General features: G+C 52.0%; 5 protein-coding genes across 5 annotated transcripts; 3 read left to right on the top strand and 2 right to left on the bottom strand.

Annotated features, from left to right (window-relative positions):
• The first annotated feature begins 626 nt into the window (after positions 1 to 626).
• On the top strand, positions 627 to 2,985 carry GLOTRDRAFT_60231 (uncharacterized protein). Its single transcript, XM_007867409.1, has 12 exons — positions 627 to 836; positions 1,000 to 1,067; positions 1,122 to 1,184; positions 1,238 to 1,439; positions 1,503 to 1,631; positions 1,689 to 1,798; positions 1,858 to 1,920; positions 1,977 to 2,186; positions 2,242 to 2,375; positions 2,440 to 2,490; positions 2,550 to 2,664; positions 2,721 to 2,985. The coding sequence occupies exons 1-12, from the start codon at positions 674 to 676 to the stop codon at positions 2,835 to 2,837; spliced, it is 1,425 nt and encodes a 474-aa protein (XP_007865600.1). The 5' UTR covers positions 627 to 673; the 3' UTR covers positions 2,838 to 2,985.
• Positions 2,986 to 3,736: 751 nt separating this feature from the next.
• On the bottom strand, positions 3,737 to 4,306 carry GLOTRDRAFT_128745 (uncharacterized protein; the record flags this gene model as incomplete). The annotated part of the gene is made up of 1 exon (XM_007867410.1): positions 3,737 to 4,306. The coding sequence occupies one exon, from the start codon at positions 4,304 to 4,306 to the stop codon at positions 3,737 to 3,739; it is 570 nt and encodes a 189-aa protein (XP_007865601.1).
• A 2,958-nt stretch (positions 4,307 to 7,264) lies between these two features.
• Positions 7,265 to 8,204, top strand: GLOTRDRAFT_93142 (uncharacterized protein; the record flags this gene model as incomplete). Its single annotated transcript, XM_007867411.1, has 2 exons — positions 7,265 to 7,865; positions 8,143 to 8,204. The coding sequence occupies 2 exons, from the start codon at positions 7,265 to 7,267 to the stop codon at positions 8,202 to 8,204; spliced, it is 663 nt and encodes a 220-aa protein (XP_007865602.1).
• A 566-nt stretch (positions 8,205 to 8,770) lies between these two features.
• On the bottom strand, positions 8,771 to 9,714 carry GLOTRDRAFT_138422 (uncharacterized protein). Its single transcript, XM_007867412.1, has 5 exons — positions 9,636 to 9,714; positions 9,477 to 9,579; positions 9,361 to 9,421; positions 9,195 to 9,309; positions 8,771 to 9,133 (listed from the first exon to the last, which is right to left on the bottom strand). The coding sequence occupies exons 1-5, from the start codon at positions 9,678 to 9,680 to the stop codon at positions 8,927 to 8,929; spliced, it is 531 nt and encodes a 176-aa protein (XP_007865603.1). The 5' UTR covers positions 9,681 to 9,714; the 3' UTR covers positions 8,771 to 8,926.
• Positions 9,715 to 13,656: 3,942 nt separating this feature from the next.
• Positions 13,657 to 15,177, top strand: GLOTRDRAFT_75656 (reductase AKOR2; the record flags this gene model as incomplete). The annotated part of the gene is made up of 10 exons (XM_007867413.1): positions 13,657 to 13,717; positions 13,777 to 13,850; positions 13,904 to 13,940; positions 13,994 to 14,072; positions 14,128 to 14,203; positions 14,270 to 14,451; positions 14,509 to 14,562; positions 14,616 to 14,698; positions 14,752 to 14,906; positions 14,960 to 15,177. The coding sequence occupies 10 exons, from the start codon at positions 13,657 to 13,659 to the stop codon at positions 15,083 to 15,085; spliced, it is 927 nt and encodes a 308-aa protein (XP_007865604.1). The 3' UTR covers positions 15,086 to 15,177.
• Between the last annotated feature and the right edge of the window lie 572 nt (positions 15,178 to 15,749).

Here is a 15,749-nt window from a genome sequence, read left to right on the forward strand (position 1 = left end):
TTCAGACAAAGAAACGTGACAGACTTTCCTTCACCCACGAGAAAATGCGTGCATACCGACATGACAAACAGCCTATGACAAAAGCCGATTTTAGTCATCGTCAGATTCAAAATCGCGACGGAAGATCTCGCATGCGAGGTGGCTGTACGTCCCGGGGGCTTCTGGTTTCGGCCGATGTGTACGGTCTGAGGCTGTCATTTCTTGACAAACGAGTTGCTCGTCGCCAATATTTTAAAGGCGAGGTAGCGCGTAGTTCCGCCCGACGTTACGCTGACTTTCTCTCAGAAGTGCTACAAACCAGAGAAGAAGCCGCGTGTGACGCCACGGCCCCACCGGCATCGAATCACGGTCCTTGGATGCCGTCTTACGGGTCAACTCCTCCTCGCTCGGTGATGCATGACTTCATATTATTTGCTATGCATCGCAGATATAAGGCGCCGATGGCTGCTCGTCCGACCTGAGCGCTCGACTCCTGCGACCTCTTTGCACCCCGAAATTCCGAACCACACGCTTCGCTTTTCCGCATATCAATTCTCCCCTCTTCGATCGCTCTTCGAACGAGAATTGATCGAGGCGTTTCGTGTTTATAATCGCGATGGCTGACACCGACCGTCGTGCTCTTCACCCCCACTTCAACCCGGACCAAGCCAACAGCAGGGTCAGCGGAGACACGATGCTCAATGATCATGGCAGCTCGATGAACGAAAAGTCCGTCGACTCTAGCAACGACAAGATGAACGGGAAGACGCGCACAGACGCGGAGGTGCAGCCCGTGCCTATGGGACGGGTACGCACGAATGAGTTTGACGTGTACGGAGATGAGGAGACTGCACAAAGTGAGTGTTATAATGGAAGGAAGGATGCTGAGGATCGAGTGCCGCGTAACCCAGGATTACTGCAATCAGTGCTCTTGGGATTCTCCATTCGTTCCTCCTACCCTTCCCTCCCGAGCCTCGCGGTTGTGAGGAGCGTACTAATCATGGTTGGCGTGGTTCACAGTCAAGTATCGCACGATGCACTGGTGGAAAGCCGCTGCCTTGATGTTAGCAGAAACCGTTTCCCTGGGTGTACGTCCTTTCGCCCCTCTATCTCCCGTGTAAGCCACTCACGCGCAGTTTTAGATTCTCTCTATACCCTCAGTTTTCAACTCCCTAGGCATGGTTGCAGGGTGTATACTCGTAATCGTACGCAGCCCCCGCCGCCATCTCCGTTCGATTTCAGCTAACCCGAAATCCAGTCCCTCGGCACTATCGCGACAGCGACCGGATACACCATGGGCCAGTTTAAGCTGCGCTACCCGCACGTGCACAACATGGCCGATGCGGGCATGGTCCTCGGTGGACCCGTTTGGCGCGAGATCCTTGGTACAGCCCAGGTCGTCTTCCTAGTCTTCATCTGTGGAAGCCACGTGTTAACAGGGCTCATCGCCTTCGACACCAGTGCGTACAGGCCGTAGTGGTCCTGAGGCTATCACAATACATAACACGCTAATCTTCACTCAGTTACCTCGGGCGCGTCATGCTCAGTCGTCTGGGCAGTAGTGACTGCGATCCTCGGTTTCGTGTTGACGATCCCGAGGACGTTGGATGGCATAAGCTACCTGAGCGTAGCGAGTTTCATCAGTATAATGTGTAGGTGGATCCCCTTCTCTTCGACTGGGGGCGATGCTCATCGTATCTTCCCCCTAGCCGCGGTGCTTATTACAATGATTGGCGTGGGCCTCATCGGTCATCAGGGTGGTGTTGGCGTTACCAGCCACTTGAACTTCGCCCACGGATTCCTAGCCGTGACCGATATCGTGAGTTGACCACCATTTTTTCCAATCTTCAGTAACCTAACAGACAGTTCACGCGCTAGATATTTGCGTATGCGGGTCACGTCGCCTTCCTCACCTTCATCTCCGAGATGAAAGACCCTCGAGTACGCTTGCCTTCCGTGGCATCCCTTTCTTCCTATTTTAACCCAGGCTGCTCCAGGACTTCCCAAAGGCCCTCTACGCTCTGCAGATCGCCGACACGACGCTCTACCTCATCGTCGGCATCGTCGTCTACGCGTTCACGGGCGCTAACACCGTCTCTCCCGCGCTGGGCAACACCGGGAGGACGCTCCGCAAGGTCGCCTACGGGATCGCGCTGCCGACGATCATCATCGCGGGCGTCATCAACGGGCACGTCTGCGCGAAGCTCGTGCGTACCGCTCCCAATGCCATGATGTAGGGCGGTACTGACGGGATGCGTGCAGGCTTTTGTGAGAGTGTTCAGGATGAACGACGGGAGTGTCTCGCCGCACATGAGTAGCCATACGAGGACCGGCTGGCTCAGTTGGATCGGGATATGCTTCGCTATCTGGGCGCTCGCCTTCATTATCGCGGAAGTGTGCGTACACACCTTGCCGCTGTCAATTGCAGTTGCTGGATACTGACGCTCGGCACCTCCACAGGATCCCCTTCTTCAACGACCTCCTCGGTGTCATCAGTTCGTTGTTCGCGAGGTACGTTCTCCCCCCACATCACCCTCGGTGCCCATGAACCTCAATATCCGCGTGTATAGTTGGTTCACCTACGGCATCTCCGGCATTTTCTGGTTCCACTTGAACCCGCCCGGCACGCGATGGACCACGACCGGCCGGAAGCTCCAGACCATCTTCTGGGGCTGCATCGTTCTGGTACGCATCTCGTGTCTGTCTCGTTCAACTGCGCTCACTGACCTCGTCAATGGCAGGCTGGAGCGTTCATCATGGTCGCCGGGCTGTACTCCAGCATATACAGCATCGTCGAGGGGTACCGCGACGGTTCCTTCCCGAGCCCGTTCAGCTGCGTTAACCGCGCCCTGACATGATAACGAATGGAAGGATAGGAGGATGGATTGGATAGTGATGCGGAACCTAATGCTAAAACGAATACATATGTACAAGTGCTTCCTCTGTATAGAATATACCTCCCTGTAATGACCTGCAACCTCTAATTTATTCGTACAATCCTGGGAATTATGGGGCACGCTCAGACAGCTCGGGGACGCTATATACAACGAGACGCTTTGAATGGGACAAGGACGGCCACGACTTGCAGGTTTGTGTCGTCTGGGCGATGAACAGCGTATGCATGGCCCGAATGGCAAGGGGGGGCAATACTCCGAAGCTTTCGGACGTCCGAGCACCGCATCGCAGGAGAGTTCAGTGGGAAGCAGGATCTGTAACCATCGGAATTGGAGAGACACGTGTAGCCGCGGATGGAATGGGGGGATGGAATGGGGAGTCGAGTAGGATTTCAAAGGCGCAGATATGGCGACGTGTAATAATGAGTGCCCATTCGCTATCCGGAATCGGGCAAGGTTGAGAGACCATTCCATTGGTATCCGCATGGTCGTGTCTTTCCAGCACCTAGAGGCTTTGAAGTCCATCCCATAATAGGTGGTCTCGGTGGCAATGTTCCAATTTCTGTTGCGGTTGGAGGCTGGGGATTGTGCGGACAGGTGTATGTCAACGAGAGGAAGCGGATGTAGTGGGAGTGGGAGTGGGTACAAGAGAAAGGCGTCTGGGACTCCAAAGATCACTGGACGTCCCATGTCTGGTGGATAGGGATATGAGTAGACTCTGAGGAAAGATAGTTCGGTGCGCTTCAAATGTTAAGACAAGGGATGGAAAGCCAAGTGACGGCCGTGGCACCGATCTTTCGTATCCGTGCATGGCCGCCTTGAGATCGACAAGTAGCGAAGCCACAGAACTAGAGCCTCCTTGTTCAGTAGGAAGGGGATTTCTCCTCCCTCGGGATCTTGTCACGAGCTTGCGAGCGAGGCCGAGCGTGGCGGTGAGAGTACCCACTGCTGATGAAGTCGCAGAAGAAGATGATCTCCGTGAAATTCTCTTCGACGAAGAGGACCTCTGGGATCTTGAAGTCCTCTTGTATAAACCAACCGTTCAATTTATCCAGGGTACGGTTGGCAGCCTCCATAGCGCCAGGGCAAAGCTGGATCTCCTGGCCTAGAATGAGGCACGCTAGCAGCAGTACACCCTGTCCCATGTCCGAGGGGGCAATATAAATCGCCTCTTCGTGGAAGTACGCGAGAAACCCAATAAATTCGGCTAGCCTTCTGATCCTATCGCTGCCTATCTTATGCGCGGCCATAAGAGCAGAGACCCATTCGGGTATGGTGATATATCTAATTTGAAAGTCCAGGGTCGTTAGGATGTCTAATTCCATGTCGTGGAAGTCCCGTCGGGTATATCCCAGCTCCTTCCTGGTGTTGAGACAGGGATACAGAGTCATGATATCGGAGAGGGTAAGAGCCTCCCCTGGTATTTTCTCCATCTTCGATGCGATCCACAAAGAAGTGCACGCAGTCAGCAGAACTTGGCACGGTTCGAACTCCTTACTCCCTCTGAGACATTTCTTGGTAAGGTACCGAACGGCAAGCATGAACGCGAGATGGATGGTTTCGCTGCGTATAAAACGTTTGGGAGGTGGTTGGAACGCCACGAGTCCGAAGGACACGAGCTTGAAGGCCAGCAGCAAAGCTCCAAGCAGAAAGCGGCGGCAGATACATAATTTTCGACGCGTGTCATGGTCAAGGGAGGTATCGTCCACAGGCGCAGTTGTTGTCTGGGAATACAGTCCGTTTCAATCGAATAGGACATTGAAACAATTGAGGGTTCACCTCAATCTGCCGGAAAGTCGCCGGTTCATAGCGATCGACATCATCCAAAAGATCGTCCTTATTGTTTGTGGGGCTTCGGGCAGGGCAAAAGGTCGATATACAATTGCAATGCAAATGTGGCGGTGGTGTATCCTTCAGGCGGCGACTTTTCGAAACTCGATAGTCCTGTGATTCGGATGGGTTCTTTCGTTTCGAAGACATTTTGGCGGGTTATAGAACAGTAGAACTGTGAAGAGAGAGAGAGGAGAGAGTTTATGGATCAGCGCGTGGTGGGCGGAAAGCGGTGAGTAGGCCACACGCGTGTCGTCACACTTGGTCACGGCAGTCTTCTAAGTGGCGCAGTGCTAAATTCGCGTTCCCATATGGTTACGCCTGGTGCTTGAACGCACACTTGCATGGGACGTGGCGTGTTCCACCTCGGGGGATAAGTCAGTTGCAGAACTATTTGCAGTGGAAAGTCTTAAGGCCTGCCGTGGTCAGAGAACCCTGCAGCAGTGCGGAAACACTCGTGCCGAACGAGAGCCTTGAATTACTGTCATTCCAGAATACATTTAATCTAGGATGATAAACGTGATAAAACAATTATCCCCTCCCTGACGGTCGAAACAACAGGAGACGAGGAAAACGTCAACATATAAAAAGGTACTGACACCGCAAGAGATTAGTCGCATTACGAATATTATTAGATGATTGGCGGCGAAGGTATCAACGGATAAAATTCTGAGTCAACCAAGGTTCGTCTAGTCAACTTGGAACGGCTAGGGAACTCACAATACGAGGCACTCGCGAAAGAATAGAACTTTATTGCTTAAAGAGAGCCCTTGTGTTCCCTAAGCCGCACCAGTTCTTGACCGGAACGTTTTCCTGAAGGAGCGCGTAACGGGACGAACTCAGGATACTTCATGGAGCGAAAATGCCGCCTCTGTCATCGGCAGAATGAAATAAGAGGTCATAGAGTACGCATGCGCCAGACAATGAATTCCAATCATGCTCAGATGTTCGTGTTCTGCAGGGTTGGAGGAAAAGCCAGTCCAGTGAGGTCAACGTCTTTCATTCTCGCGACGGACGTAGCAACCAGCGGCGCCGAAAGACAGTCTAAGCAGTGTATAATCATGCACTGCGTCTTTACAAGTCTGAATCTCGTTGCACCAGACTGACAGACGTCGAGGATGAAGTTTTGAAGAGTTACCAACGCTCAGCGTTGCCAAGCAATGGCGTTGAGGAAAGGTGAAAGAGCGGGTCTTTCCGCATCCTTGTTTGACTCATCCGATTTGTCCCGCTCCTCCTTCGACGTCGACCAAGCGGACACACGTTAACAACTGAGAGCACCATCACGACGTAGCTTTCATCCCGAGCACAGCTAAGTTTGAGTCGCATACGATCCACAGGCTGTTCTCTCCTGTCCCTTTGCCTCGAGCCGTGATATACCGTGGGATGGAATCCTGTCGATAACCTCTGAGAAAGATGCGATATGCTCGAATTGCACATAGGAATATTATGCTTTATGACTGATCAACGTACACGCCCACCCTGTGATTGTTACGCATATTCTGAACACTTCACGAGCCTAACGGCCCGTCTGGATTCGGCGCAGTGATACCAACGGCCATATTTCAATTTGCTCTCACCCAATCTTGAGGTGCGTTCTTCACATAGTGAAGCATATTCGCGCGTTCCTGACGAACACACGAGACAGCGGGGTGGGATGCATATCAATGGCTTGACGCGACACGAATGATCTTCACTGCGCGGAGTCGCATCATTCATAGGAGTGCCGAATAGGGACAAGATTGTACGTTATTTACTTCTCCTTGTACAGAGTTCAGGGAGAGCACATCCGCCTAAGCGGTTAAGAGTGATCCCTCAATGGTTTGGTTGTGTTCCCCGACCCGGGGGACTCTCGTTGTCGAGATCCTGGTGCGTCCGTCACGCCAGAATTGAAGCCGGTACAGGAAGATGGACCAGTAAAGCGCATGGAGTAATGCTGTCTGGAATAGAGGGTTGGTTTGGACGAGCCCTCCTGGTTCTCTTACGGTGTGTTGCATTCTGACAGTCAGTCGAATAGGCCGTCACATTGCGCAGGCTCGTTCGGCTGCGCGCTTCAGGTCAAGTTAATGCCTAAGCGCAGCGACAAGACCGCATAGAAAACATACATGAAGGCCAAGGTGGCATGCGCCATGCTAGGGATCGATCATGCAGCTCCCCATTCGGTAATGTCAAGTGCTGCGCGCCCTTGATCTTTCCTGGCTCACAGTTTCATGTCGTCGTCGTGCAATGAGTAACTACAGGGTGGTCTGAGTGGTCGGCTAATCTGGAAGACGTATGATAAGTTGATACATGTTCATCTCGAGCTTCTGACCAATCACACGGTCGCGTGTGAAATGCCCCGTGAGTATGTTCTTTCGACGTACCACTAGTGGCAGACCGTTCAAAAAAACATTGATCAATACGAAACCTCTGACTGTATTTGTAGGTCCAGCCGTTATCTCGGCATCTGCTATCTAACAGGAATTGTCCCTTCGCGGTCATGTGATGGGCGCGTAGGTGATAAAGTCGGGATCCCACGCTTTTGTCTCTCTTCCATTGCCACACTTCTCCGCCACACTGTCAAGATGAACTCCATCGCAGACTTGCTCAAGCAGCTCCAATTGGACTCTCTCGATATACCAGCGCAATGCGCCGATGCAGTCCCCAAACAAGACACACCCGAGGAGTGGCTTCGTTTCTACTGTCAATGGGAGCGCGACCGCAATCACGATGACTTCGTCCGCAAAGCGGCGTCGGTCTTCATCAGCGTCACTCGGACAATGCCACAACTCCTATATACCCCCTCCGCTCTCGCAATGGGTGCTTGGATGCTCAGCCGATTCCTCTGTGCGGAGGGCCGCACACGGTTAGCTGAAGACCAGCATGCATTCGAGGTCATGACGGTGCTAGACCGTCACCTCCGCAATAATCACGAAGACTTATACCACGATCCACCGGAAATTGAGGAGGAACTCCGTCCCGTGTTGGATGATATATGCTTGCTCTATGACGCCAGCCGGGACTATGTGCCCCCCATTCCTCTCACTCTGAAGATGTATAACGAGGACGTTCCACTGGCAGAAGAGTTGAATAAGTATAAGTCTGATGCTCGTCGTCCTGGAATTACCCTCCGCTCTTTCCCGAATTTCCTCGATTTCGCAGTCGGCATCGAACACAACCCAGATTGTAGGTTTCCCAAGGTTTCTGCTTTCTATCGCTCACTTAACTATCCATAGGGGTAGACGCATACCCGTATCTGTGAAAGAACCGTCATCCCGCTTGAGGTGTATAATCCGCGTGTCCACAACAGCGCCTACTCACAGGGAACTGTATTCCATCCAACACTAGTCTACGATCCTTTACGTCTCTTCTTCATTCTCCCGCGGTGACCCGTGCTAGATCTTTAACTGTATCGCCGTATCTTGTATATCTTCTGCATCTGTGATGCATGCTATCGTTGTAGGCTTCCATCACTTGTATCATACTGCTGGTACTAATGTGTTTATATTCTCTGAGTACGCATGACGCTCCCTTATTCTGCTAGTTCTGTGGGCTGTTGGTCGCAGGTATATCCAGTGGATCTCGCCTCATCACAGCCGTTTGCAGATTGATGGGCCCACTTTTCAAAAATCATTTACAGTCGGACCACGTCGGACAAGCAATTTTAAGTCCCTGAGAGACGGAAATCAGACCATCAGGACTTCCCTACCTTCTTCCGACGTCCCTGGGACGCACTCCGACGCACTCCGACTATACGCGATTTTCTGGATTGGTGGTCCATCGATCTGCAAACGGCTGCAATGCTCTGGACGCCATCAAGCTGAGAAGGTACCATCATTCCATCACTGTGTAACATTTATCTCGGTAACCGAATCTTGTCTCGCGTCGTAAATTACCCACGAGATATTCGTCCTTTATGTCGGTGTCCTCATTATACGGGCTCTATGATTGATCGAATGCAGGTAGTTTTCTGAGCATCCAGTGTCCCTCGAAGGACTCTTCTATGCATCCGAGGATACGCTTGCCAATTCCTGCAGTAATGCTCTTCGAAATTCAACAGCTACAGCACTGTCCTGACAATCGGGCTGGTATGACTTTATTAGTATTACTGTATAGTGACCCTGCGAAGTAGCTGCTACGCAAATAGTAACTACGCTATCCCCGTGAATAAATATCGATGCTACTTAGGCTTCGTAAATGAGTCTGTGTACATCCTCTAAACATCTCTTCTGACATATCCCGACCCCTCAAGCGCGCCTACCAAACACGCTCACCCTCGGGTTCCACCGAGCATGCAGGGGCTCCATCACGACCCTGTTCGACAAGACGAATAGGAGGGTATAGACGAAGATGATGAATATGGAAGCCCAACCAATCCATGCGAACGCAACAAGTGCGGTGAGGACACGGCATGGTCTGTAGACCCAGCACCATGATAGATTTCCCCAGTACGTCTGTAGATCATCGAGGACTATACTTAGCAAATGAGCAGTTAATAGACAACTTGCCACGTACCGTGGCGATCGCAGCTCCGACAAGCCACAAAACGAACAGAATCAATAGCCCAATCAGTTCCCCACGGAAGCGGGAAATCAGGCGGCGCTCGTATACACCCGAAATGACGTGGATGCTATGAAAATAGTAAGCGCCATGTCAAGGATAAAGGAGGAGGAGCACTGACATGTAGGCAGACCAGAGAAGTGTTAAAATCGAAGTCGCGAGCAGCTCTGCCACGATAGGATCTAATTGACAGTAATTGAGTCCGGATAGTATGTGAATACAGCCGTCTGTACGCACCGTAGAAGTCCACGCCGTCATGAAGGGGATCCCCCAGAGGAATATGGGTAGTGTAGTAAAGCCTCCATGCCGTCAAACCCAACAGGACAGCCGAGACAAGCCACTGTGACCATGTCGGTCTTCGTCAACGCCTATATAGGAGTATTACGGGGTACTTACGAGCCACGAGTACAGGAGAACACGAAGGTGCCAAACAGCAGGCATTGTGAGATGTCGGGCGCTGGTTAAGGGATGAGCGACAAGGACGGTGTGGGTAACAGGCGATTAGTGGTATGCAAGTGACGCACCGTTTAAGTAGTCATCGGCTGCGGTACAGAGATAGTTCCATGAATTAGGAGTGCTTGAAAGGCATGTTCATTACGTAGCGACGCCCCACCATAAGTCCCAAGTTCAGAACTGTCTTGAGGCCCAAGGAGGACCGGATCCTGAAAGGAAGGCGTGCTGCCCTGGTCGATTGTGCGTCGAGATTCAGGCTTGTTCGGTGACTCCGTACAGCTTTCGGGGATAGTATCAAAGTCGTTCGATTCTGCGTGCTTCCATCGCCTTCAGTACACTGACTCGTGGCCTAAGTTAAGATAATGTCGACCATGTTGTCGCCTGGCTTGATCCGGATGCTGTATCGACCCTTAACAAGGATTCATTTGCGATGGTGCCCGCCCTATTTGACGTCAATTACGAGCCTTCCTCGAGGCATAAGTCCCTATATTTAGGGTATAATGCTGGAACACGAGGCAAGAGGCTTCCACGTGCTGATTGGTGTGGACTCTTGTGGTGGGAAGAGCGAAAGCTGTGTATCAACATCTAACTCACGCGCACAGATAATCTCAACGAGCCTCGATGATCAGGCTACCCAAAGAGCATTGAGATGTATAATCCACGTTGCAGAGCCGCGAGTAGGTGATCAGCAAGATGCTGCGCAGGCAGATATTTGCAGAAGCAGTCAGTAGAGGTTGATCATCATTCTTCGGCGGAATGGATGTCCCCTCCGTTCGAGACTATGTAAGCCCAGCTCGGCGCCTTGTACCATAAAATAACGAATCGACTCACTTCGGGGATATACACAGGCTCCTAGAACCATCCGTCTCGCGTCCTCGATCCTCTCTGCTAGGGCGTGTGTGAAGATGTTATCTAATATGGCTTATATAATATAGTTTATTTATAGTTGTATTTCCTGATTAAGCCGAACGGTGAGGATGAGGACGCTATGAGACGGCTGGCCCAACTCGTCGTCCGAGGTTTTACCGGAATTATGTAAGGCGGCTAAGCGACTAACGACGCGTCGGTTTATTGACGTTCGTCGACTGCCCGATTTGGATTTCGAGGTGGCTTTCTCGTCGCACCTCAGCCGCCCTTCGAGCATCTCCTCTGCTCGCCGCGCGTCGAGGGGACATGGACATTGTAGCTGTCAATAACAGAATATTGTATATCTGAATTGTTGACTGCAAGTACTTCCGGTGAGCATGAGTAGGTACGGGAATCCTCCCACTTCAACAAAGAAAGCAGTGAACAGATATTTACCACAATAGTGCGGCAGCTACTGTCTCTGTATTTTTATCAAAGTTAAAGTAGATTTATATACACAATCTTCAAAGGTCTGGGGTTACTTTGCATCGAGGAGCCTGGTACTTGCACTTTTCAATGTATATAGAATAATCTATTCATCGAAATACATCGAAAATACAGAGCAACAGCTACTCATGCATTACTATCAAAACAGTGTTTTCTATTTAAAGATCAGATTGTATGCCCCGCCATCGACGCGCGGCGAGCAGAGGAGATGCTCGAAGGGCGGCTGAGGTGCGACGAGAAAGCCACCTCGAAATCCAAATCGGGCAGTCGACGAACGTCAATAAACCGACGCGTCGTTAGTCGCTTAGCCGCCTTACATAATTCCGGTAAAACCTCGGACGACGAGTTGGGCCAGCCGTCTCATAGCGTCCTCATCCTCACCGTTCGGCTTAATCAGGAAATACAACTATAAATAAACTATATTATATAAGCCATATTAGATAACATCTTCACACACGCCCTAGCAGAGAGGATCGAGGACGCGAGACGGATGGTTCTAGGAGCCTGGGATATACAGTGCTTTAGCCCTATGATATCGTTCGATAGATTCACAATAAAGTGCCACTTCCTTAGTCAAAGGGACCCAACTACGTCGACGGTCATATTGAAATGAAGTATAAGGATGGAAGGCCGGACTTCTGTACCGAAACCTCCTCGGCGCCGCCCTTACGCCATATTGCCTGTCCGCAAGCGCTCTCGGACAGGTGGCAAAACACGGGAAGCACACCAAAAGGCATGAGAGCAGGACCCCTGATTATCAGTATCGAGGCTTTGTGGAAACGCGGACAAAAGTTGGCCATCTGAGACCCCTCAGGCCTGATTTTTCGCGGACAAAGCGACCGATTTTGGGAGCCCAGCGGCCAACCCTTATTTTTCCCGCGGACATCACCTGCCCATTTTGGGCAGGATTTCTCGGCATACGCCGAGCGCGGGAAGATTTCAGCGTTACCCACGCCACAATTCCCAAATATGGAAGGCAAATCGAGCTGGCACCTGATTTTTCGCGGACAAAAGGGCGTAAAATCGGGAAATTTGGCGCGGACAAAGACGCTGAATTTTGGGCATCTAAAATAAAGCCTCGATACTGATTATCAGGGGTCCTATGAGAGCACACCAGGAATGGATTGACGGGCGCAAGCAAGGCATGGCTCTCTGCCTACCATTGTCGGCAACTGCCGAGACTGGAAAAGCTGACTGCCTAATCCGGAGTATAATAAGGGGTCCGTCTGACTCTTATGCTCAAACCGTCATAATGCGCTCGCGCTCAGAGGAACACACTTATTGTGACGCTGCCCACGACTATACATGTGGACCCATTCTTGCTGGAGCCTGTGTCATTGTCCTGTGCACGCATAGTATTGCCCGGGGAGAACCGCCTTCAGGATGCAATACGGCCTTCAGGCGCCTCACAGCTTCTGAGCTTTTTGTTATCTGACATATAAGGCGCCGGATACTACCTGGCCATCCCCACTTACGTGCAACCTTCAAGTTCTCGAGTGAACTCCCTATTTCCCTGAACATACGTCTGCCGGATTCCCCATGACTTCTCGATCCTTCGCCAGACAATCTCCCGCCCGGGCTGGTTCGAGTTGTGCGGCGTGCCTGATACGCTCCACAATCAACGATTCCTCGTACGAGACATACATCGTCGAATCCGCGAAGCGCTATGCACCAGAGTGCAGTACTTGTCGCGCGATCGTCAAGAAAGCTAGCATCCGGCGGTGGATTAGAAGAGGGCTCGGGATCAAGCTGCCGCTCAAGATCTCGGTCTCGTAGCACCTGGGTGCAGATTGCATCTATGGGCCTTACGACCGCTCGGGTGCATCTGTCGATACTATAACGTCACGGAGGCCGCAGTTATCTCCTGTGGAGAGTTGCCTACCGTCCGTCCAGTTTCAACCCTGATCGCACCGACCCACTTCCCATCCAAAGTACTGCGTCCAACGTCACGACGAAGGTCAGCCATACTCCCACTTGCTTTGTCGTTTTTGAGCACTAATACCCTTTTGCCTGAGTAGGACACTCGGTCTTCGCAAACGTGTACATCTAGGTTGCGCCAATGCGCGACCGTGTATATTCCTCACCGGAACCGCCATGCCCTGAAGAGCACCATGGCGCTTAGACATTAGGAGGCGCGGATAGCTGGATTCATGGGGGATACATGGCAAGCCCAAGCGGAAAAAGAGATGACCTTCTCCTTCTCTCACTCCCCTTAGACGTCGTAACATATCTATCGGTGCGGGACGCGGTGACAAGGCATCAAATGTTACTCATGGATTGACTGGTCTTCATACTATTGTATTCTCGTATAAGTAACGGCGGTCCCGCTCGGGCTCCCGCCCAAGAACACGAGCCATGAGACCCATCTATTTTCGTCTGTCAACATCCAGTTGTACCGGGGATACCTCGGATGGAGATACCACACCATCCTCGCCAACGCACGACATATGCCTCAACCTCCGGGCGGGCCTGTACATGGAGCAGGAGATACTCCGTTCCTGGTCAGATGACTCTGTTGGCCATACCGCGCCGGGCTCAGTCAGCAATCCGCCTGAGCAGTATATCTCGATATTTCTCTCCAGGCGCGTACTCCAAGATCACCGTCGTTAGAATGGCCAGCAGGAACGTACCGTACTTCAAGCTGAACACGGGGGCTTCCATCCCCGCTATCGGTATGTGTTACCAGAGACTACGGGGGTAAGGAGGTGACTTATCGGACTCGGAACGGCAGGATTGGGATGCTGGGGAGGGGTCACGAAGGAGGACAGATACGCTGCCAGGCATTGGATCCTAGCTGCTTTGAAGGTCGGTCTTCGCACGTAGGTCCCAAAGAGAATTTGTATTCACAGTCGCGTCAGGCGGGATACAGGCACCTGGACACTGCTTGGGCATACGGTAGGCATCCGAGCTTGGCAGATCCACAAAGCGTCGCTGATAGGAGGAATAAGGAACGGAGGAATCCGTCGGGTGGGCTATCAAGGAGTCCGGGATACCTCGCGAGGAGATATTCGTGACGACCAAGCTTCCGTGCGTATCTGCTAGTGATTCCGACAGTCGACCCGTATTCATGCCAGCATGCCAGTCCGCACCACGGAGGCATCGTCGAGGAATCCTTAAACCAGAGTCTGTCGGCGCTGAAGCTCGACTATGTCGACCTGGTTAGTAGCCTAATTCCCCTTCTGCCAGAGCTGATTCTCACGTGTATAATTCAACTGTACTCACAGTACCTCATTCACTGGCCGCAACGGTATGTATACGAGGATAACAACCCCGACCCCGTAGACGAGAACGGCAACCTCAAGGTGACCGAGAGCCCGAGTATCCCGGAGGTGTGGGCGCAGATGGAGAAGGTGTTCGCGGCGGGGAAGGCCAAGGCGATCGGAGTGAGCAATTATTCGATAAAGACGTACGTGCAGCTCGCGCGTCAGAGAGGAGTATGTTATTCATGGACCCGGATTTACAGCTTGGAGATATTGCTGCCTTCGGCGAAGGTTGTGCCAGCCATGAACCAAGTCGAGTGAGTTGTCCGACCAACGCGTAGCTAGACTTTGAGTGATCAACGTGATCCAGGCTGCACCCTTACCTTGCTCAGCCTGAGCTGAAAGCGTACTGCAATTCTAAGGGCATCTTGATGACGGCGTACACTCCTACAGGTGAGCCCTCTGAGCCAATTACTGGCGCCGCCGTTATACTCATGATCTGGCAGGGTACGCCACCGTGCGGAACGACCCTACGATCACCGAGCTGGCCGCAAAATACGGTGTCAACTCGGCGCAGATCATTTTGGCGTGGCACGTCTGGAGGGGGAACTGCGCAGTGCCCAAGAGCGCCAACCCGGAGCACCAGAAGACAAATCTGATTGTAAGTCATTATAAACAAATTTTATAGATCGTGCTTTCACACCGGCGTCGTAGCTCCCCAAACTGTCGCAAGAAGATTTGGAGAAGGTTAGTTCGCTCGACCGTGGTCAGAGGTTGTGCAACAAAGGGGACGAAAAGGGCCAAGTTTACGGATATACCCTCGAGCAGCTCGGGTGGTAAACTGACTCGTCCAAGCGTGTTGCGGTGTATCTTTAGGTGTAAGATATGTTGTATGTACCGGATGCGTGGCGGGTACAAACGAGACTGCGCAATGTCCGACGCTGCCAGAGCTCACCTCGGATTCGAATATCCCAACAATAGTCGAACTCAATAAGCGTTTCTCGCTCATTTTCTCAGTGCGCTGAAGCCTTTCGGGGTCCCTGCCGAACGGCGATCGAACGAGAAAACGAGAAACAGCTCCTCGAGCTGTTTCTCTCGTTTCTCTGGGGCGGACTTTCAATTGCCATGCGCTGTACTGATGTACCAGGCTCTCGGTTGCTTATGTCTTGCCTAATACGATATGTTTTGGCTTGTTGTGACGCGCTGTTGGACGCGCACTAAGTTGTGTTCTGGCACCCTTGCAACTACTGAGCTAGGGCAGGGCCAGTATAGTGACCCTGCTGATACTGCCACATACCATCCCAGTCCGCCATAGAATACAGCACGTGGGATGAGCACGAGCTATCTGACAGCTGTGGTGTCTAGCATGCGACGAGAAATCCGCCAGAAAATGCACGCTCAATAACTTCGGGTTTCTCCGTGTCGCCGCGTCGGCAGGAGGGGTGCCAGTGCGCCCGAGAAAATGAAAACGAGAAACGATATTGAGTTGGGCTAATAATGACGA

This window comes from Gloeophyllum trabeum (genome assembly GCF_000344685.1).
Source record: "Gloeophyllum trabeum ATCC 11539 unplaced genomic scaffold GLOTRscaffold_00006, whole genome shotgun sequence".
Lineage (NCBI taxonomy): Eukaryota > Fungi > Basidiomycota > Agaricomycetes > Gloeophyllales > Gloeophyllaceae > Gloeophyllum > Gloeophyllum trabeum.

What these genes read in the sequence shown, in the direction of transcription:
- GLOTRDRAFT_60231 (XM_007867409.1), top strand. Translation starts at nt 674, where the DNA reads ATGCTCAATGATCATGGCAGCTCGATGAACGAAAAGTCCGTCGACTCT. An exon ending in CAGGGTGTATACTCGTAATC is followed by an intron (nt 1,185 to 1,237) that starts GTACGCAGCCCC and finishes CCCGAAATCCAG; the next exon opens with TCCCTCGGCACTATCGCGAC. An exon ending in TCCTAGCCGTGACCGATATC is followed by an intron (nt 1,799 to 1,857) that starts GTGAGTTGACCA and finishes TTCACGCGCTAG; the next exon opens with ATATTTGCGTATGCGGGTCA.
- GLOTRDRAFT_138422 (XM_007867412.1), bottom strand. Translation starts at nt 9,680, where the DNA reads ATGCCTGCTGTTTGGCACCTTCGTGTTCTCCTGTACTCGTGGCTC. An exon ending in TGACGGCGTGGACTTCTACG is followed by an intron (nt 9,422 to 9,476) that starts GTGCGTACAGAC and finishes ACTGTCAATTAG; the next exon opens with ATCCTATCGTGGCAGAGCTG. An exon ending in TCGGAGCTGCGATCGCCACG is followed by an intron (nt 9,134 to 9,194) that starts GTACGTGGCAAG and finishes GATGATCTACAG; the next exon opens with ACGTACTGGGGAAATCTATC.